General features: G+C 39.7%; 2 protein-coding genes across 2 annotated transcripts; both read right to left on the bottom strand.

Annotated features, from left to right (window-relative positions):
- Positions 1–1,458: 1,458 nt before the first annotated feature.
- On the bottom strand, positions 1,459–6,416 carry LOC100555135 (myelin P2 protein). Its single transcript, XM_003219551.4, has 4 exons — positions 6,256–6,416; positions 4,394–4,566; positions 3,244–3,345; positions 1,459–1,719 (listed from the first exon to the last, which is right to left on the bottom strand). The coding sequence occupies exons 1-4, from the start codon at positions 6,326–6,328 to the stop codon at positions 1,669–1,671; spliced, it is 399 nt and encodes a 132-aa protein (XP_003219599.3). The 5' UTR covers positions 6,329–6,416; the 3' UTR covers positions 1,459–1,668.
- A 7,104-nt stretch (positions 6,417–13,520) lies between these two features.
- Positions 13,521–23,216, bottom strand: LOC100554943 (fatty acid-binding protein, adipocyte). The gene is made up of 4 exons (XM_003219550.4): positions 23,062–23,216; positions 19,865–20,037; positions 18,234–18,335; positions 13,521–13,748 (listed from the first exon to the last, which is right to left on the bottom strand). Exons 1-4 carry the CDS (start codon positions 23,129–23,131, stop codon positions 13,698–13,700), a joined length of 396 nt encoding a protein of 131 aa, XP_003219598.1. The 5' UTR covers positions 23,132–23,216; the 3' UTR covers positions 13,521–13,697.

The following is a 23,216-nucleotide window of genomic DNA, read 5'->3' as shown; positions in this document are numbered from 1 at the left end:
GATTGTGCTTCTGTAAATCAAGAAACCACTTCATCCTAATGAGCCTCAGGTCCAATCCATGACAGTGGCCTGAGTTTGATCATGGCTGCAGGAGAATTTTGTTGACTGTGATTTTGAGAGAGTATTCTGTTGCCTAAATGAATTGAATCAAGCAAGCAAGCAAGCTACTGCCCTGCATTTGTGCAACCTGAATTGATAACGTGCTGACTTGGAGGTCTCCCTATGGTTGCCTTATATTGAAGCCGACTAGGCACTACAGCCCTTATCAACAACTGCAGATTTGTTGCCTGTGGCTGGCATCCTGTTAATGGCATATTTTACGTGCAGAATGTTATTGATTGCTGCAGAGGGAGGTATTCACTATTTCCTTCATCTAAAAAACACAACTTTATTCTGTACTCACAACATGACAATTTAGTAGCTTGTGGAGAATGGACAACAGAGAAGCATTTGGTCATGTCAGTATAATCAGATGCAGAAGGACAAAGGCATATTCCCAGATTTCCCAGGGTCCCCTAGAGGTTCTAGAAGATGATGTGTGTTTGCTTTTTTTTATACGATCTCTAAATATGTTGAGGGACATTCCATCGAAAGGGGAAAGTGCCAGCACAGCTTCAAGAGGCCAGCTGCCACTGACCTCCACTGCCACATATTTCCTTCCAGTCATTCAAAAAAAGTGAAAACTGGCAGCATAGATAAGAAAAGGATTAGCTCCCAACTTTTGCTACTCTACTCAAAAATTATTCCTTTTTTGACATGAGTTATGGTGCAATATTTATAATGACACATGCATAAATCATCATAGAATGCATGAAATAAGTAATTTTTTTCCAATATAGCATTGCTCTTTTCCTAAATCATCTGCCCCCTCTTCTGTGCTGACCACTACTCAATTTTTTCTGGTACAGAAAAAGGCTTTAGAATTGGAATGTGTGTGGTCTATCCATTGACATGATGTGATATATCACTTACCGCATTTGTTTTTCTCTTTAGTGCTATCAGCTCAATCACACTTTTCCTGTTTCTTTTCAAAAACTCCAGGTTGCCATAACACTTTTCTAATGAGTCTTTTTCTATTGAGATCATGCCAGACAGATCAGACACAGACGTGATATATTTTTTCTCAGGTTTTCAGAAATCAATGAACAAAAAGAAAGATGAATAAAAGGATGAAAAAGACTTGCAATTGAAAAGAGCCTCCAAAGCACTTGAGTCATTTGTGAAAATTTTACTGCGAGAAGAAAAAAATGGAAGAATATGGATGCTTCTAAACCCTCCACCCCCCTTTGATGGGTCCTTATTTTCTGGTTGCCAGCCAAACATACTAATTTTGCATATTAAGTGCCTAATTTGTCATGCAAACTATGTAAGCTGCTTCTTTGTATCTGAGTGCAGATTTAATAAATGAAAACAGCACATCAATGTCCAGACATACTGTCATACTAAAATAACACAGAGTTGCATTGCACACTGGTAATCATTTATTGAGTCACAAATACTTTCATATTGCTTACACAGTGTTTATTAAAGTTTGTATTTATGGTTTAGTTGCACTGTTTTTAGAGGAAACAATACAAATGAGCAGGTGGATAATTCCCTATTCCTCACCATGCAAACAATGCAGGTCTGAAAAACTTGATTTCAGTCTACTTGAGGTGAAGAGTTTCTTCATATTTTCTCATAAACTCTTGTGCATCTCACACTTTTCATGATGCATTCCTAAGAAATAACAATGGTGAGGAGATAATTTGGGACATCATTTATTATACTTCTATAAAGTCTACTCAAGTACAGTAGAGTCTCACTTATCCAAGATAAACGGGCTGGCCGAACATTGGATAAGCGAAAATCTTGGATAATAAGGAGGGATTAAGAAAAAAGCCTATTAAACATAAAATTACATTATGATTTTACAAATTAAGCACCAAAACATCATGTTTTACAAGAAATTGACAGAAAAAGCTGTTCAATACACAGTAATGTTATGTAGTAATTACTGTATTTACAAATTTAGCACCAAAACATTGTAACATTTACTACAAAAACAATGACTTCTAAAAGGCCTTGGATAATACAGAACCTTGGATAAGTGAAGCTTGGATAAGTGAGACTCTACTGTAATATTACATAATTGATCATAATAATATAATTACATATGGCAAAAGAATATCATCTATCTATAACTGGAAAACATATCTGGCTGTACTTTACTACACACTGCACTTATGTAGTAAATCTACACTCAAGTAGTCAAGTAGTGGCCACATTTTTGCTGAATACTAATACTGCATTACCAATGGGGTATGTGGAGGCTACTGCAATTCAAGTAAACGTGCAGTTATGCACTAACCAAATTATGTCTTGTGACAGTTTTTCTTGCAGAATTCTTCTTATATCATAGTGAACTAGATACTGACATTATCTCATGCCCCAAAAATACAAGGCATATTTAAGGAAATTAATGAATATATAAAACACCAACATATTTATTTTAACTTCTGTCTGATAACTTGAATCCTGAACTATATTACTTTTATAGTGCAGATGCATCCTAAGTCATGAAATGAATAACACGATAACTTGAAATGTATTATGACATATGTTCATACTGTTCATGTACACTTTGAATCTATAGAGTGTGACACAGCTTTGATTGTATATCACAAGAGGAAGGTGGATAAAAAATTTGATTCATTGTTTGAACCTGGAATTCCTCTTCAGTTGACTGTTGGTTTTAATGAAATTGGAAGATACCTAAGTGCTGTTGGTAGTTGGAAAAAAAATGACATCATAATGATGTTTTCACTTTAGCCAGAGCTAGGTACACAGTCCTCGAATACAAACACTGTGTTCAAGGTCAATATCTGCACTGAACTGAACATAGTGGGATTCAAAAGCACAAATATAGCCTTCTGTAAACCATTTTTCAAGTTTTAATGCACTTTCTCCCAGCTCCAAATTTTGTTTAAATCATGTGTTTTTAGCAGGTTTTGGAAGTTTCATGCTTACAAAAACTGTAATGGTGATCAGAAATGATGGTCACAAACTCTGAAGCTCTCATTATTTACACAGGAAAAGAATTAAGCATTTGCTATAATCTGATTTATTTGTTTGTTTGTTTTAAAGATCCTACTTTTCTACCAATATGAGACTCAAAGTAGCCATGGGACTTCAAAAATGCTAAAGGTGAAATGAATTATACCTAATGTGATTTTTTTTAAAAAAAGAATAATAATAACTTACCACCACCATTTTCCCATCGACAATTTTCCTTCGTATTGTTGATTCCTTGCCATTCCACTTTTGCACTTGCACGAGTGCACCTCTTTCTAAGGTTACAACAGTCTGCAGAACCGAAAAAATAGAGTAAAAATATGGCAATCCAGATGTAGGGGCCATCCACATGTGTGACAAATGATGATGCTGATTCAGAGGAGGGTACTCTGGATCTGTGCTGTTATGGTCCATACAGCCAGCTACTCAGCCAGCTGAGGGGCTGGCAGATGTCTACATGGAAGGTCCCTGAGCCAGCCTAGTTCAGCACCACCAGACTGCCAACCGTTCATTGTTCCTGTCTATCTGGCCTTTGCAGTGATCACTAAGCATGGAAATTGGAGTGGTCATCACCCATTGCCTATAGTGATGATAGCCAAAGCAACAAAGTAATACAAGAAGGGGGGGGGGGGAGGAATGAGACATTGCTCCCTACTTTTCCTCTTCCCTTCTCCAATCACTTCGGCACTTTGGTTGCAATAACAACAAGCGCTGAGCAATGGCCACCAGCATTTCTGAGCCTGGTGATCATCGCAAAGACCCACACGATGAAGAAAGAAGCCATCTCCTATTCCTGGACTGACTGAGCCCATAGAAAATGGGATGGGGTGTGTGAACAGCCAGGCTGCTTCCAAATAGAAGGTGGCACAACTCTTTATTCTGGCCCAAAACACAGGAGAGCTTTTCAATGCAGCGCTCTCACTTTGAGCTTCACCCCCTGACCCTGAAAACTGGAAGGAAGGGTCCAGGCCCTGAGATCCTGGCCCTGAGATCCTGAAACTCTAAAAACAACTATTATGGACATATAAAAAGGATATGAAAACAATTGTTTTCAAAATAGGCTGCATTCTTCTTTGCACAGTTTATCCTGAATGTATCCAATATCTTGTTCAGAATCTTTTACTCCACCCACACCCCAGGGATTTGAAATGATAGTTCTGGAGAAGTAGCCAGCTTCATATTAGCAGGACCTAAATTGGCTATGTTCCATACAGCAAGTTTGTTTGGCTGCAGCTGCTAATGTGAAACCTTCCAGTGCTGTTCAAAGGACAAAATAACTGGTTGCTCAAGTCTAAGAAAACAATAACAAGCCTAGTGGAAGAGAGTGACGACCCATCACCTTGGTTTTCCTGTCGTCTGCTGTGGTCTCCTGAAATTCCTGTCCCAACTTAAAAGTGATCTGGATATTTTTGAAGGTGCTTTCAGTTCTGATTGTCATCTGATCACCCTTCACACTGATGATGAGTCTGGGTTTGGCCAAACTGCCAAGTTTTCTGGTGGCCAAACCCACCCCTAAATGGAGACACAGAAAACAACATTATACCTCATTTGGCAAGAAAATGTCTCATGTATTCCACACACTGCTAAATATATGACTCTTAAAATATCCTAGAAAAGCGCAAAGGGGAGAAAGGAGTGAATGCAAGATATACAAGTAAGGGGTTACAAAACGCCAAGCTCTACCTTTTAAAATTATCTTTCAGTAAGTAGAATACAGGTGGCTATAATTAACACTATGTAACACAACTTTTGTCCTGGGATTATAAATGTCATTTTTAATTGGTTCTATCATAAAAACATGGAAAGAGTTTATTAAACTGAAAAAACTTTGTTTTTGTGGGACATCCTGCAGCACATTGTGCTATAGTTTTTCAATAAATATCTTATAGAATCTCAACCAATTCAACATAGTTTGTGGCAGCCACAAATACAAAGTTTCTAGTGTATAACAACTATTTTCAAAGTAAGTACCAGACCATGAAACAGGAAATAATACCTTTAAACCAGGAACAGAAAAAAAATTCAATTTTGTTACACAGTGTAATCTGAAAGAGACATATGAGCTGCCTATTACTGCGGATCATCTTTTAAAAGAGAAGTCACAATGACAGATGATACAGGTTAGAAAAAAGATCAGTACAGAAAGGGGCTACTTTCATATGATGTTTTAGTTTTCTTATATAACAAAAGCCTGTGTGTCCATGAATGGACATGGCAATATTTTGAGCATCTAGTAGTACATGAATTCTCATAGCTGAATGCATGGATTGCCTTTACAGAAAAAATAAGCTAATTCATGTCCACCACTTCAATACAGCTAATGTTTCAGACTATTTTCAGCCCAGTACAACTGTGCTGCAGAGACAAAAGGTGTGGAGTCCAGGAGAAACAGCGCCTGCTGCATCAGGCAATCATCTTCCTTATGGTGGGGATGACCACCAGGCATTTGAAAGATAATGCATTTGAAGCAGTCTCATATTGGGAGAAAGACAAGGCATTAAAAAGATAAACAAATAAAGGTACATATCTATATTTTTAAAACAGTACATGAAAATATATCAGCAAGTAACAAGAATTAGTTTTCTATCCTCATCTGTGTTAATAATTCAGTTCATTTACCATGTTCAAGTAGCTGTTGATACAAAATAATATAGTCCTATTTTGAATGTTATTCAAGATGTTAAGTACAGAAGACATATTGTAAAAAGCAAGTGGAAGCATACCTTGCTATGTCTAAACTCAACCAATTATTTCTATATAGCAGCACTACAGAGAGGTAGGTGAAATAATAATAACAGTAATGATAGTAACAACAACCATTATGTAAGCTATCATCCAAACAAAGAACCCACCAGAGAATATGTTATGTGATATAAAGGTATTTCTGTAAAAATAAATTATTTGAAATAAAAAGTACTAGGACCATCTTTAGAAGAAAAAATATTGAATAAAGAAGCAATTTGTTTATTTCTCATACAAAGGAAAAGAAAAAGGAAACAGGAAGGAAACAGAAAAGGAAGAAGAAAATTCTGAATGTGATTAGTAAGAGACAAGAAATGACAAATTCATCTTCTGTTTTTTAAACTTCCTTTCAAAATGCTTGGATTAAAAGTTTGACCATGAGTGCAAAAGGCTCATTGAAATGAAGGAACAGAAGGACAACAAAGAAAACCTTCCCAGTGAAATCAGACCAAAGCTCACCCAGTTCTTTCATGTAATCATCAAAGTTTTCACTAGAAACAAGTTTCCAGGATCCGACAAATTTCTTGCACATTGTATGGGTTTTGCTAGGCAGTGTTTCCTTGGGAGAATGGCCGTGACAAGAGTAGTTCTCAGGCAGCAGGGTTGTGAAAACCCACTGTCCTTTAAAAAGAGGCCCAGAATACGTCGCTCTTAGGGCCACCCAATGCAGAGGGGCAACGTCAGAGGCCAGACAATGGGCACCTTGTCCCAAGCCATTCATCTCTGTACCAAGGCTGGCCGCATTTGCCAGCCACCAACTCCTCCACCATGACACAAAGTCAGAACACTTTGGAGACTGATGAGGGGAGCTTGCTTCTATTATGCCGGAAGAAAGGTCCAGTACACAATGCCACCATGGAGAACAATATTGGGTTTTTAGAAGGGTTTCATGAGGATGAGATGGCATGAATTCAAGAGAAGAGTAAAAGCCTTGTATTCAGAATGGAAAGGGAAATGAACTGACCATGAGGAATATATAGAATAATAATGGACAATGTGTAGCCCACAGGAAAATATGCCTTCTGGGTTACAACAATGCCTCATCCAGAAAAAAAAAGTTAAACAGAAGAGGGGGGGATAGAGAGAGAGAGGGAGGGAGAAGAAATTGCCTTGGTGGGTGGTGTACCCTCTGTCTTTGAAGGAAATCCTGTAGATGTGCCTTTCTGCACAGCAAGAGTTGTGCTAGATGGCCCATATTGTCCCTGAAAACTCTTATCGTCTCCCTAAAGCATTCAGGTTTTTTGCCCAGGGGAAGGCTGAGTAGGTAGGCAAGTGTGACAACTGATGTCAACTGATCCCTCATCAACTTGCTTTCTCCTCTTGCTCCTTTCCAGGTTTTAGATAAAATAAAGCTGCCCTAGTTTAACCCATTTACCTGTGTGTGGTCTCTTTATTCCATGGTTGAGGGACTATCTGATGGTCTGTATGGTGGAAACACCTGAGATTATTACATCAAGTACAAAGTGCTTTGGCACTCTGCATGGAAAAAGGATGAGCAGATTCAGTGGTTGTATAAGTCTTGACTGGTCGCACTCATACCATCTTTGGATCTTTATCGCTGCCACCCTCCAGCCTCTGGTGTAGTTTTAACATTGGTAGTAGAATCATAAAGGTGGAAGAGATCACATCGGCATCTAGTTCAAACTCCTGCCATGCAGGAAAAGCACAATCAAAGCACCCCTAATGGATGGCCATCCAGTCTCTGTTTAAAAGCCTCCAAAGAAAGAGCCTCCACTACACTCCAGAGTTCCACTGCTGAAAAGCACTTATGGTTAGGAAGTTCTTCCTAATGTTCAGGTGGAATATCCTTTCCTGTTATTTGAACCCATTGCTCTGAGTCCTAGTCTTCATGGTAGCAGAAATCAAGCTTGCTCCCTCCTCCGTATGACATCCATTCACATGCATGGTTATCATGTCTTTTCTCAAGCTTTTCTTCTGCAGGCTAAACATACCCAGCTCTTTAAGATGCTCCTCAGAGGGGCATGGTCTTCAGACCTTTGATAGTTTTAGTTGCCCTCCTCTGGACACCGTCCAGTTTATCAATATCTCTTTTAAATTGTCGTGCCCAGAACTGGATACAATAATCCAGATGAGCTCTTACCAAAGAAGAATAGAGAGCACCATAACATCACTGGATCTAGACACTATACTCTTTTAGATACAGGCCAAAATCCCATGGGCTCTTTTAGCTAACTCATCACATTATTGGCTCATGTGTAATTTGCTATCTACAAAAGCTCCAAGATCTTTTTCACATGGACTGTTGCTGATCCTGGCTTCACCCATCCTGTACCCTTTTTTCTGCCTTAGTGGAGTAGCTTACATTTATCCTTGTTGAAATTAATTTTGTTAGTTTTGGCCCAGCTCTCTAATCTGTTAAGGTCATTTTTAACTGTGACCCTGTCCTCTGGAGTATTAACTATCCCTCCTAATTTGGTGTCATCTGCAAACTTGATAAGCATGCCCTCTAAACCTTCATCTAACTTGAACAGTACTGGGCCCAGAATTGAACCCTGAGACATTCCACTAGTCACTTCTTTTCAGGATGAAGAGGAACCATTGGTGAGCACCCTTTGGGTTCAGTCGCTTAACCAATTACAGATCCACCTTATAGTAGCATTGCTTAGCCCTCATTTGACTAGTTTATTTGCAAGAACATCATGAGGAACCTTGTCAAAGCCCTTACTGAAATCAAGATATGCTGCATCCACAGCATTCCCTACATCTACCAAGCTTGAAACTCAATTGAAAAAAGAAATAAAATTAGTCTGACATGACTTGTTTTTGAGAAATCCATGTTGATTTTTAGTAATTACAGCATTCCTTTCTAAGTGATTGCAGACTGCCTTTTTAATTAACTGTTCCAGAATCTTCCCTGGTATTGATGTCAGGCTGATTGGATGGTAATTGTTCAGGTCCTCCTTTTTTCCCTTTTTTGAGCTTTTAAAATTCTGTATAGTATGGTGGTGGCAAATTCAAACTTTTATGGCAGTTTAATAGGCATTGGACCCAACAGCACTAAACCAGAGTCTCCTAACAGCACAGTCCTATACATAAGCCAACTCATAAATAAGTTATTGGATTAGACAGCCTCAAGCATTCATTAGGTGGATTTCATATCCTGCTTTTAGAGACTCAACAGTAGTAAAGTTGCTTTCCCTGCTTGCATAGTATCTGCTTCTGATAGCTAGGATTACTCTGGAAAGCCATAAGCAAATTAATGCTGCTATTTCCTAGAGTGGTCCAATAAACTCCACTCTTTTAAGGAAAAATGTCATGAAATATTCCAGGTTGTTTCATGAATAAAACATGACCATAATTTCAAAGTTTAAAAATTAATGATGTACAGTTAGAGATCTCCCATCTCTTATTTCACAAATTATATTATTTAGTACAAATAGGTGACAACTTGTTTAATGATGCTCTTCTCTTTTGTTGCTTACTTTGAATAAGTGTTTTTGAATGTGTATTGTTAATGTACTCTCTTCAAGGCATCTTAGTGTGTCTGAAATGCTCTCCTCTAGTCGGGTGACCCCAGATGTTTAATCTCCATTCACCCCTGTCAGCATGGGCACAGGTCAGGAATGCTAAAAATTTTAATCCAAAACATGGGGGAGGCACCAGATTGAGGACTACTTGTTTCAACATTTTCCATGTACCTTTAACACAGAGGTGATTGAAATATGATTCTCTAGATGCTGTTAGACTGCAAATCTCAGAATGCTGGGAGTTGCAATACAGTTGTTGTTGTTGTTGTTGTTGTTGTTGTTGTTGTTGTCGTCGTTGTTGTTATACCCTGTTTTATCTCCCCGAAGGGGACTCAAAGCAGCAATAACATTTGGAGGCCCAATCTTGCTCTAGCAGATCAATAAAGCTGGTGGCAATGAAGCAGATAGCACTGGTTAAATTCCGAATGACCATATCTTAACTTGTCTCGACTCTAAAGGTGCGTCGTTGAAGTACTTCATTGCATGTCGCAGGCAAATCACCATTGCCCTGGAATTGTCACTTCTGATGATGGTCTCTATTGCCCAATGCCACATGCATCCTGCTGTCCATCTGTCTTCTCTTCATGATTTTACCATCCCTAGGTATTCATACACAAAACCATCAACAGCTCCCATACATCTCCTCTTCCCCTCCCCTCTACAGTCCCAAGCTGTCTATTTTCCTTTTATTTTATATTTTGTTTTTTCAGTTGTTTTTCAAGGTGAAATTGTAGAATTGCTCTAAAAATACAAAGTAAAAAATGGAATAGTGGTAGTGTGGGAAGGCAGGGTTGCAAGGTATGATGAAACATAATCTCCACTTATCCCATCTGTTCCTGTGTAGGGTGTAAGAAACCATAGTGGCCATTGTGACACATGTTTTAGTTGCATATTGTTTACATTACTATGGCCATTTCTAAAAGGCAATCTTTTTATTCACATTTTTCCATTTATTTATTTTATTCTAACATGGGGCTCAGGATGGCTTACAACAAAGTGCCTTTGGAAACTTCGGTTGACCCTAAGCCAGAATGTTAATTGGGGCTATTATTAATAAACTCCCTTCTTGCAGCAGCTCCACCTGCAATTCAAAGTACTAATTATGACCTATTATGTTGATGTTTTGGCCTTCAACTCTCAGAAATCTTAACAGCTGGTAAACTGGCTGGGATTTCTGAGAGTTGCAGACCAGAACACCTGGGGACCCACAGGTTCACTGGTCTATATGGCTCAGGTCCAGGTATCTGAAGTACTGTATTATCTTACACAAGTCTGGCTGAATTTAGCAATCTTCAGGGGAGGCCCTTCCTTAACATTCTATAGAGTGAGTTTGGCTACATATGCTTAAGTATTTTTATGCTTAATGTGGGACATATCTTTTGGCTTTTCTTATTTTTAAATTACAAGGTTCTCCTCCTAGAGAATGCACATTCCCCCCAAATCTCATGGAGATTTGGACATGGGTGGCCAAGCAACATCAAAACAGGGTTACGATGGCAGTAGTTATTAATAAGAAATGAACAGAGAAGGCAGGAGAGACTACAATAATCAACTTTTTCCTGAATCTACTAGGAAGGGCAAGACTACTAGTAATTACTGCTTGATGAGTTGAGTATGAATCACTTTTGTATTCTGAAGTCAGTTAGTAATAACCGAGATAAACTGAGGAACGAGGGAGAAAGTGGGCATTTTCAAAGTAGGTAAGTGGTACAACAAGATTAATCAAGTCTGTCCAAATTGGAACAGTTGTTGGAGGGTATAAAGTTCTCCATTCAGATACATTGTCCAGGCTGATTGCAACATTATTTTCCACAGGGAGATGGTATACTATACAGAAGCATTGTATCCATATAAAACCAGGCTATAATTGGCCCAGTTATTGACTCTATCAGAGTGGCACCAGACGTCCAAAACTTTTCTCATCGACACTCAGGATACTTTAAACACAAGATGTCAGGAGTTGAATGTATGCCTTATATGTGTTGTCTCCAAGTTATGGCCTCTTCCATACAGATGAGCTCATGTCATCCCTGAAGCTGTCTTGTGAAACATATTTAACTTGGTGGCTCTGTTCAGGTTAATCTGCTGTATCTTTCCTGTACAAAGGAGGCATGTTTCACTAACTTTACAAGTTTGACAAACATGGCAAATCACTTTTGGTTATTCCAAGTAGAAGAGGGAGACAGCTTTTTGTCTATGTGGCAGGCCTTGATTCCTTTAGCATTTATTCCAATCCCATACTTTGATGCCCCAGCCTTCACTTAGTAGTAACTCTTAAAGAATGAGCCTGTAAATTATCTGGTAACTGCTTCAAACTGCAAGAATGCACACATGATATTAATGTTTCTTGCTACAGAGAATTCATGCTGAAATAAGTTGTTTAAACACAAGACTCCTGCCTCCTGACTGATTTCCAGTCATCCAAAGTGCTATAGCCCACTAACACTTATGCTGAAATATTAGTTGTAAAAGGCATTACAACATCTCTTTCCCATCTTTTAACACTGAAAACAAATAAGCACAACTCTTTGGTAGTTGGCCAAACAGATGTCCACCATCAAGAGACCTTGTGCAGTTATTGTGTCTTCCTAACACTCATGACAAGAAAACACCCAAGGATTTTTCCACATTATGCCATTACAGCACTATGTTTCTATGTTAAGGAGAAAGCTCTCCATTTGGGGAGGAGTATTTAGCATTCTCTCCTAGAGAATGCTAGTGTCATTTGTCATCCACACTCCAACAAAAAATTCGAATCACAGTGCTATAATGGGATAGTGCAATGGTTTTCAACCTTCCTAATGCCATGACCCCTTAATATGGTTCTTCATGTTGTGGTGACCCCCAACCATAAAATTATTTTCGTTGCTATTTCATAATTGTAATTTTGCTACTGTTATGAATCGTAGTGTAAATATCTGACATGCTGGATATATTTTCATTCACTGGACCAAATTTGGCACACATACCCGATACGCTCAAATTTGAATACTGGCGGAGTGATGGGGGGGGGGGGGGCAGGGTTAATGATTTTGTTATTTCAGAGTTGTCGTCACTGGGATTTATAGTTCACCTACAATCAAAGAACATTCTGAGCTCCACCAATGATGGAACTGAACCAGACTTGGCACACAGAACTCCCATGATCAACAGAGAATACTGGTGGGCATTGGCCTTGAGTTTTGGAGTTGTAGTTCACCTACATCCAGCAAGCACTGTGGACTCAAACAATGATGGATCTGGACCAAACTTGGCACAAATACTCAGTATGCTCAAATGTGAACACTGGTGGAAATTGGGGAAAATAGACCTTGACATTTGGTAGTTGTAATTGCTGGGATTTATAGTCCATCTACAATCAAAGAGCTACTTGAACCTGACCAGCAATAGAATTAGGTAAATTGGGCTTTTGATGGGAGGATTCGCCATCCGTTTCCAAAAAGGAAGAAAAGGACAGGTGAAGAGATCTTCAGCCTTCTCTGTCAAAGGGTTTCCTAAGACCATCAGAAATGTTGGTCGTCTTTCTGGTTGTCTTTGGAGACCCCCCCCCCCAAAAAAAAACAGTCCCAACATCCAGGTTGAGAAATGCTGGGATAATGGGAAAGAGCCCTTAGGTTGGTAGGAAAATATGAGAGTGTTAAATGAAGGACAGTGAGTCCATTTATGCTAAACAAATATAGCACTACAATCCCATATTTACTGCCATGGCAACATCCTATAGAATCCTTAGATTGGTAGGGTAATAGATACTTTCCCCTAAACCGTGAATCACATAGCTGATGGGTGAAATGTCAGCTATTGTCAACATGGAGTTGACTAGGCCCACTATCACAGACAAACTGAATCTGTCATTCTTCTATTACACCAACATACTTGGAACCATGGCAATTAAAATGGTTTTACACTATAACTGTGTAGTTAACTATTTCTGCACTGCAGAGTTCTATAAACAAAGCAGAACAATTGTATAATGGAGACCTTATTCATAAGAACTTTATGATTCTGCACGGTTGTCTAGGGAACAGGTATATATTCTAGTTAAGCAGGTATAGCCCCAATGACTTCTCTAGAGTAAATATACTGATTCTACCAGAGTGTGCCTCTTTTAAAGAGTGGCTTAGTGAATATTACCAGATAGCTCCAGCAGAACCTGAAAATCTGCCTTGCGGAATAATCCTTATATAGCTTCAGCAATGAAGTGTGATTGCGAGCCCAGCCCAAGAAATGATGTTGCGGTTTTCCCCATCTGAAAGTGAACTTTTATTGAATAACCACAATTGCTTAGTATACAAAGGTGCTTTGGAGTTGATGTGCCAACAACTCAGGTTTTTTTTTTAAAGAAAGCCACTGCAATCATGTCAGACTTTGCTCCCTGAACCAAGTGCTGTCTTTTGTTCCAGAATCCTGAGGACTTCATACTTTCTCATAGACTCTAGTGGAGACAATGCCATTCGCAGTGCATTCCTAGGAGGGAAAACACAAAAGAGTCAGTATATGACCAATACTCTGGACTTTCATATCAGTGTATGATCAGAATTCTACAGCTTCCTGTCAAATGGTCTCCTGTGCAAATTCCCTGGAATGTTTAAAGCAGTGGTTTTCAACCACTCTAAAATCTCTAAACCAGTGGTTCTCAACCTGGGACCCCTAGATCATATCAGCTGGTAAACTGGCTGGGATTTCTGGGAGTTGTAGGTCAAAAACAACTGGGGACCCCAGGTTGAGAACCACTGGTTTAGAGATTTAGATGTCCTACCTTCCCCTCCTTTCAGATGCACTCACAATTTCTTGGTATACTTTTGCACTATACAATCGTATATATATGGGTGGGGACAAGGCAACTGGTTAGGGTCAATAACATGATTTGCACTGCATTGTACTGATGATTTGCTCTTACTGGTCCTAAGTACAATGAAGGACTTTAGTCTCTCTGAAAATAATGCCTTTGGAGTCCAGAGTTCTGCTCTACATGGTAACAGTGGTGACACAACAGAACCTGGCTGACAGTTTGCAAACCTGAAAAAATACAGACTGATGAGAGAAGCCAGAGCCAACTCTGATCAGTATGTGTTTTCAATGTCTTATTTTTTATAGCCATCAAGCCAGTGACCCTTCCCCTGCTACCACACTAGCTATGGCAGCATCACACACAGTAAGACCCCAGGCCTTATTGATTTAGCAACAAATAGAATGCTGCCAAAATGGACTCTCAGGAGTAGCACCCATTTTTTGAAACCTCTTCCCCAAACTTTGGTATGCTGGGTGTTTTGGATTTCAGTTCCCAGAAGCCCAAGTCAAAAGCTAGGAAGTCACGAAACTGAAGTCCGAAACACCTGGAGGACCAAAGTTTGAGGAGCACTGTTCTACATGCAGTTCAGAAGGCATGGAATGAGTAAATATTTTTTGAAAAATTTCTTGCATACACTCTTCATTTCTTATAACAATCTTTGTGATTCTGCTTTATTCTAAACTTTGTTTTAAAAAAATTATATCCCACCTTTCTCCCACTATGGGATCAAAGGCAACTTAAAACAAAGCTAAAACAAATGAAGCAAAAAAAAATTCTGACTAAAAATGTTAACAATGAAACAAGCTATTGCATAAAAATGCCTTTAATATGAAAAACTACAATATAATTTCAAAACATAATAATGTCACAATACAGATATCACTATTAATTGCAATATTTCTTTTGGTGTCTTTTTCAAATATTGGGTGGTGGCTTTTATAATATTTATATGTGTAAGTCACTTAGAGATATATGATTAAATAGTATACGACTATAGTAATATATGGGGGCCCCTGGTGGCGAAGTGCGTTAAAGCACTGAGCTGCTGAACTTGTGGACTAAAAGGTCCCAGGTTCAAATCCCAGGAGCGGAGTGAGCGCCCGCTGTCAGCCCCAGCTCCTGCCAACCTAGCAGTTCGAAAACATGCCAACGTGAGTAGATCAATAGGTACTGCTCCAGCGGGAAGGTAACGGCACTCCATGCAGTCATGCCGGCCACATGACCTTGGAGGTGTCTACAGACAATGCCAGCTCTTTGGCTTAGAAATGGGGATGAGCACCAGCCCCCAAAGTCAGACATGACTGGACTTAGCATCAGGGGAAACCTTTACCTTACCTATAGTATTATATATTCTCCAAATATTAGAGTTTCCTCCTGAATTGATATTCTTCTCTGACCTCTGAAGCACATCTAACTAAACCATCCAAAAATATCTTCAAAAACTGACACCTAAGCAGAATTATGCACAATTGTTTCATTTGCAGGATTTATTTTGCCTGAAAAAGTTACATTCATGCCAAGTTACCATATAGTAGCCTGGATCAAGTAGCTCTGAGTCTACTTGAAAGGCAATCTGGATTATGTCAACTGTTTCCACAATACTTTTTTTCAACCAACAAAAAGGCCTAAGAAACATGGAGGCAGACCCTTCCGTCTCCACGAAAAGTGTACATAGTTCAGTACCAATTGCCTTTTTCTACACTGGAAGAGTATATTCTAGTAGCCAAACTAGATGATTTTCCATGTAATCTTGTATTCTAAAGTGGCTCTCTTTAGTCCATGAATGGGAAAGATGGGGCTCCTCAAACGTTGTTGGACTGTCACTCATGTCTACACTGGCTACTGGTTATAGCTGGTGGGAGTTGCAATACAGCAGTATCTGGAGGGCTACATCTTCCCCAACCAGAGGCGGTTCAACCACCAGGCCAACTAGGCAGTTGCCTGTGGCACCATCTTGTTGGGGGCGCCATCAAGGCAACTCCTGTCTCCTGTGGCCTGCCTCCGCCGCCGTGCCTCCCTCTGCAAGGAAGGAGCCGAGGTTGCCGCTTTGGGGAGCAGAGAAGCAGCGCCAGGAAGGCGTTTGGGACTTTGCAGAGTAGAGAAGCTGCCGAACGCCTTCCTGGCGAGGCCTTCCTGGCATTCGGCGGTTTGGGGAGCAGAGAAGCTGCAAACGCCTTCATTCTCGCCGGGAAGGAGTTTGGGGCTTTGGGGAGCAGAGAAGCGGTGCTTCTCTGCTCTCCAAACCACCGAACACCTTCCTGGTGAGGCCTCACCAGGGAGGTGTTCGGGGCTCCCGGTGCCCACGCTGGGCCTCCTGGTGCCCGCGCTGGGCCCGCCTTTGGGGTCTTCAGAGATTGTGAGGTAAGTGGGGTTTATATATCTGTAGAAGGTCCAGGGTGGGAGAAAGAACTCTAATCAATCACCTTGATTAGCATTTAATGGCCCTGTGGCTTCAAGGCCTGGTTTCTTCTTGCCTGGGAGAATCTTTTTTTGGGAGGTGTTAGCTGTCCCTGATTGTTTACTGTCTGGATTTCTCCTGTTTTCAGAGTGTTGTTCTTTATTTATTGTCTTGATTTTAGAGGGTTTTTTTTTTAATACTGGGGGCTATCTGGGTTATCCAAGTCCACACTGCCCTATATCTCTGTTCAATGTTTGGTGCTAAATTCACAAATATAGTAATTCCTACATAACATTACCATGTATTGACTGCTTTTTCTGTCGATTTGTTGTAAAACATGATGTTTTGGTGCTTAATTTGTAAAATCGTAATGTAATTTGATGTTTAATAGGCTTTTCCTTAATCTCTCCTTATTATCCAACATTTTCGCTTATCCAACGCTTTTATTTTTCCGTTATTGGTTTGGGGGGGGGGGCGCTAAAATTCTGTTCACCTACACTTGAAAAATACCTAGGGCCGGCTCTGTCCCCAACCTTGCTTTATTCAGAAAGTCATTTTCAGATTGTTTAGATCCATGTAAGAGCCATGGAAATAATGTCTGGGAACCATGCAGATAGCATCCACAAGAGATGCTGCAGTGCCTAGGGTTAGGGAGGATCTGTGACTCGTAAATGCAGTACTCTCTCAAAACTCCCAATTATTTTTCACCACCTTGTGTATTACATTTCTGTCTGAAATCATTGCTCTTCCATTGCAAAAGGATAATAGACATTCTGGAGAATAAGGGCATAGCCACAGTCAAGCACATTTAAATGTGCCCTGCTTTTAGATGGACATTCATGTATAATATTGCTGTGCCAATGGAATTTAAGGCCATGCTTCATTAAGTGCTGCCTTAACACAATGGCTTATTCAATTTAAAATTGGTTCCAAACACATTTTTAGCACAGCTTCTACATTCCAGATTTAAATTAAAGGGTTGTTGTGTACCTTCAACCCTACGTTGAACCGCTCATAGGGTTTTCTAAGACTGAGAGTGTGCTACTTGTCCATGATCGCCCAGTGTGTTTTCATGACCAAGCAGAGATTTGCACACTGGTTTCCAGAGTTGTACTATCAGATGGCCAGCTGCCCCCCTCCTTACCTATGCAAGCATTATTTGGTAACCTTCTCCAATGCTGACATACCCTTAGGTTTAGTTACAGTGCTAGCTTGATTTGGCTTCATCACCACTGATATTCAGTTCCCCAGCATTTTTCAAATTTAAGACAACCCTTGAGGTGAGATAAGTTATAGATGTTTGATTTGAAGGAAACCATGTAACTACATTACATGGACTTTGTCACCTTCTACATTTGCAAATAAGTAAAGGTAAAGGTTTCCCCTGACGTGAAGTCCAATCATGTCTGACTATGGGGGTTGGTGCTCATCTCCATTTCTAAACCGAAGAGCCGGTGTTGTCCATAGACACCTCCAAGGTCATGTGGCCGGAATGACTGCACAGAGCGCCGTTACCTTCCCGCTGGAACGGTACCTATTGATCTACTCATGTTGGCATGTTTTTGAACTGCGAGATTGGCAGAAGCTGGAGCTAACAGCGGGCGCTCACTCCGCTCCTGGGATTTGAACCTGGGACCTTTCGGTCTGCAAGTTCAGCAGCTCAGTGCTTTAACACAGTTCGCCACCAGGGCTTCTTCACCACTGGGGCTTTGTCACCTTCCACATTTGCAAATATCTACACATATTTAAAAAGTGAACTCACCAAAACCAACTTTCCATCTTCTATTTTCCTTTTCAGTGTGGTCTCCTTGACATCCCATTTCTGCAAGTGGACCAACACACCGTTGTCTAATGTCACAAGACTCTGCCAAAAAAGCGCAATCAGGTTAATATAGTCCAACCTGCAAATAAATATCTCCTGCAGAAGCCCATGGGTCAGGTTAGTGAAAGCAATCAAAAAAGAAAAATCAGGATTGTTTCACATTTGGAAATTAAATTATGTTTGACTTCTGTGGCACTCAGTTTATAAAATATAGAATGAAGCCTGAAAGAAAAGAAACTTGTAGTAAACTAGCTTTCCCCATAAAGGCATCTGCTAGATTTTCTGAACAGCAGCTCCTATTCCTGGAGAGAGGAGATCAGAGTTTAGCTCAATGCACCTAGAGGGCAACAGTGTGATCAGACTCTAGGTTCCTTACAAGATCATGCAGGTTGAGAAATCTACTCCTAGGAAAGGAAATTCACTCCTGGAAGAGTTATCACGGAGAAAAGGTGTCTTCACTAAAATTTTATCTCCAATTCATGTTTCCACAACAAGGCACATTTTTGAAAATCCAATTATCACAGGGACAGAAAGTGAGGTAAAATCTTCTGAACAAGGACACAGACAGCAAAACGAACCCCACAGAAGTGTTAACACTTCTCTATGCTCTCCAGATCTCTCCCTCCCTCTCTCTGTATGTATGAAGTTAGTTAAAATTTTACTTGTTCTGACTTAGGGCCCTTCCATACAGCCGTGTAACTCAGAATTTCAAGGCAGATAATCCACAATATTTGCTTTGAACTGGATTATCTTGAGTTCACACTGCCATATAATACAGTTCAAAGTGGATTTTATACAGCTGTGTGGAATGGGCCTTGCAAACAAATTCAACTTAAAAACAATCCTTGTTCCTAACTTGGGGACTGCCTGTATAGGAATATTGTCCTGACAAGGCCTATATTATGGAGAATTGCGAAGGGTGGAAGGCAGGTGTGATTTTGGAAGTTAAGCAGGGTCAACCCTAGTTAGTACTTGGATGGGAAGCCTTCAAAGAATACTAGGTGGTGTAAGCTGTATTTCAGAGGAAGAAATTGGGCAGATTATCTCTGAATATTACTTGCCTAAGAAAATCATATGCAATTCATGGGGTCACCTAAGTTAACAGATTACTTGAAGCATATATACACAGACAACAAATCTACACATTTCAATAAAGCAAATATTTTGGTGTTATATCCTGAAGCTATACCAGATCAAATAGGTAGTTTCCAGCTTGCTATTTAAATATATCTAATGTCAGTCTTTCCCATATTGATCAGGGGCCCTTTTAAGCTGGACAATTGCACCACCTCACTTTAACAGCCATGGCTGGATCCAATGGAATCCTAGAGTTTAGAAAGGTACTAGAATTCTCCGGATGAGAAGTTGAATTACCTCTCCCTACACTTCAAATCCCAACATTTCATAGGACAGAACCATGCCAGTTATAGTGGAATCACATTGTTAGAACTCTATATTGGAAAAGAGGTCCTTTGAGGTAACTTCCTATGCGATACTTTTAAATAAAAGCATTATCCTGCATTTAACATGATCCAGTTGGAAATAAAACGTAAGATTAAAAAAGACCTTACCTTTACTTTCCTGTCATCTGCTGTGGTTTCATCAAATTCTTCCCCCAGTTTGAAAGAAAGCTCTGTGTTCTTGAAACTACTTTCTGTTCTGATGGTTATGACATCCCCATTGCAACTGATGATGACATTGGGTTTGGCGACACCAGCTATCTTCCTTGTGGCAAAGCCCACACCTTGAAGCCAAAACAGAAATTATTAGGCTGTTTAAGCTGTTGGGCCTTAAAAGATCACCAGGAACCCACTGAGGTATGATGGGATGTCACAAGCCAAGTCAACCTGGACCATGGTATACATAATAAAGCAAGAATGGGCAGGAACTGAAACCCACCGTTGGATAGGATATATTAAATCCTAATGCCCATTATTTCTCCTCCAGCTCTTCAACAGACTTTTCAAACTAATAGGCTGTCATAGCTTATTTTCAGAAAACTTCCCAGGGATGACATTTGATGGCTCATGGACTGATACTAACCCACCGACAACCACTTTGATTAGCACTGCTTTAGAGGTGATCCTGGAATTGAAGTATGGCCCATACAGCTCTGTCCCCCAATGTGGGAAAATCGCCAAGGGGCTTAGTATAAATGTTGGAGCCTGTGGATCCTCAGCATCTTCCACCTGGGGCTGGTTCACTCTGACTAATAACAGGGCTGGCCTTGGATAGTTCATATTAGTGCTAAGGTTAAGACCAAAGTCCACAGCTGACAATCATTTGAACAAAGTTAATTTAAAAACCTAAAACTAATGGTTTCTCTCTCTCTCCAACTTCTGACTTTTAAAGGAAGTACTCTCCCGTGAACAAAACAGGTTAGGTGGGAGACATGGTGAAATCACCCCGCTCATTTCTAGAGGATGTGTGGGGCATTTGGAAATGAATTTTTGTTTTAGTAGAAAAATAGGAGGAGTGGAGACTGCACAGCCCTCAAAAATCCCACAGAAAGCCAATATGCCCCCCAGTACAGCTTTACATTATTAAAGTGGTGACCATCACATTGTATAGTAACAAACCCCACAGCTGATCTAGCACAAGACCTCCTTGATCAGTCTTGAAACCCACTGGATTACTCTAACCAACACAAATGTTACCAGAATAAAATGGAAAGGATTGCAATGGACACTGCCTTGAGTTTGCTTAAGAAAGGAGGATAAATGTGTAACTACTAAACAAACATACATTAAGGTTCTTTTTCCAGCATGATTTTAAAGTAAGGGGGATGTCGCAGTTTCTTACAGTGGAATTCCTTGCCCCAAGAGGTTGTTCACCTTCTGGTTTCCTTGTATTTAGTTAGTAATTGAAGACATCCCTGTACACAACCTTTTGACTCAGTTGCTTGGTTTTACTTCACCAAGCAGCACCTTTTGTAACTTACCTTTCCTGTGGCTCTTATCTAGTCCTGAGTATATATTGTTGATTTAATTGTATTTTGTTTTACTGTTTTGTGATCAGCTTTGAAAACAATATTCCTTTTGTAAAAAGCACTCGATGAACCAAATTCCCTACTTTATATAAAATTGAAACAGTCAGGATATACCACTAATATTGTTTGGCTCAAAATAGTTTGTAATGACTTGTCTCTACAGGTCTTAGTTTCCTTGAGCTTTAATGGTTACTGTATTTTAAACTGTAATCAAGAGAATAAACTCTAACCACTAATTTCACAAGTCAATGAATCCTATTTGCTGTACTAGTCAAGTGAATTGGACTGCTCTATAATAAGCAGGTTGTGCCCACAGTCACTATGGTAGACCCAATTAAGCGTATTAATGCAAGTTGTAATTAACCAGACATGAGATCACATGAGAAGCACTTTACAACTATGGCCAGCAATTGCATATCTTTGAGTTGGAAAGTTACTATATTGTTGCGTAAGTGGCTTAACAACATGGTACCAACACTTGGAAATGCTATTATGCTCAGTGACCATTTTGCAGAGTAGGCGATTCTGAGAGTTGTTCTCCAAAACGACTACCTTTTCTAATCTTGCCATAGAAGGTGGTGTTGGTGGTAAATGCTTTGGAAGCTGCCTTATATGAGATGAGGCTATTTGCTCATTTAAAAGCACTATGGTCTATCCTGGCAGCTAACAGCTTTCCACCATCTCAGACCAAGCTCTTCCTCCACGTCTAGTGCTAGGCATCCTCTCAGAAGTTGCCACGAATTCAAGGCAGGACTTGTTTGACCACCAACAAAATCCCTCTACAAGTTCAAGTTGCACACTGAGAAATGTGGATCTTCTTTTCAGTTCAGATTTTCGCTTACTGCAAAATGTCTTGATTACACACCAGAGATGTATGTCAGTGCTGGAAGGGACAATGGGAAAACACTTCATTCCAAAACTACAGGAAATACATTAAAGGGTGGGCATTCTCATTATCGAACATCTCTCGCCTCCATGAAAGCCGACAACCTATGACAGAAGGAATTACGTCTATCAGAATTCATGGCTTGCTCATTCTTGGGTTGGCTAGGAGCCATTGTCTGTGAATTTCAAAGTTTTCCTAATAAACCAACACAGCTCACTATCTTTTCTGCTGTCTCAATATCCTTGGAGCCACTTCAAATAGACAAATAATAGCACCCTGCAGCCCACGTCACTCATTTCACCAATTAGCTAAATGACTAAGATGGAATTTCCATCACTTTCTTTCAATACTCAATTTTAAAATAGTATTGTTACACAGAAATCCAAGCTTTACTTTTCACTTCCAACTTCTGTACAACCTACTGCCTAACATATCAATATGTTAAGCAGTAACTTCCTAAGAAATACTCACTACAAAACCAAATTAAATGTATTTACACAACCCATGCTTCACTGAGTTCAATAGGGTTTTCTACCAAATAGCAATATTTTGGGAAAGCAGTCAAAAATAGAAAATAACTGGGACAGTCTTAACATAAAAATATGTCACAACACTGGAATCCTAGCAGATATAATTCAAACTGTAGTACTCCACCCAACACCTGCAACTACTTACAAGCCTGACAGTCAACTTAATAGTTTACAATACAGTATTTGCACTTACCAAAAAACTTCTGTTTGTAATTTAGCAAATATATTTAAATTGAAACTGAATTTATGTTGGGAGGGTAAGAAGAGAATACAGTTTTTAGTTTTACTTTAATTTTTCCTCAATAAAAAGACTGAAAAAGATAAAATGTATTCTAAAAACTCAGTCATGAAAATATTTCTTACCAATTTCTTTCATGTAGTCATCAAATTTTTCACTGGCAACCAACTTCCAAGTTCCCAAAAACTGTTCCATTGTGCTGGATTTGCTCTCTGAAGGGAGTTCCTAAAAATCTGACAAAGCGAACATCCACTCTTCTACAAAGCCCTATAATGACTTT

Source organism: Anolis carolinensis, chromosome 4 (assembly GCF_035594765.1).
Source record: "Anolis carolinensis isolate JA03-04 chromosome 4, rAnoCar3.1.pri, whole genome shotgun sequence".
Lineage (NCBI taxonomy): Eukaryota > Metazoa > Chordata > Lepidosauria > Squamata > Dactyloidae > Anolis > Anolis carolinensis.
The sequence above is the reverse complement of the archived record's forward strand: the minus strand, read 5'-3'. Positions and strand labels throughout refer to the sequence as shown.

Coding starts and splice junctions, on each gene's coding strand:
- LOC100555135 (XM_003219551.4), bottom strand. CDS start 6,328: ATGTGCAAGAAATTTGTCGGATCCTGGAAACTTGTTTCTAGTGAAAAC. Junction 4,567..6,255: donor TGATTACATGAAAGAACTGG/GTGAGCTTTGGT, acceptor GTCTCCATTTAG/GGGTGGGTTTGGCCACCAGA. Junction 1,720..3,243: donor TCGATGGGAAAATGGTGGTG/GTAAGTTATTAT, acceptor GTTATTTCTTAG/GAATGCATCATGAAAAGTGT.
- LOC100554943 (XM_003219550.4), bottom strand. CDS start 23,131: ATGGAACAGTTTTTGGGAACTTGGAAGTTGGTTGCCAGTGAAAAATTT. Junction 20,038..23,061: donor TGACTACATGAAAGAAATTG/GTAAGAAATATT, acceptor TTTGGCTTCAAG/GTGTGGGCTTTGCCACAAGG. Junction 18,336..19,864: donor CAGATGACAGGAAAGTAAAG/GTAAGGTCTTTT, acceptor CTTTTTTGGCAG/AGTCTTGTGACATTAGACAA.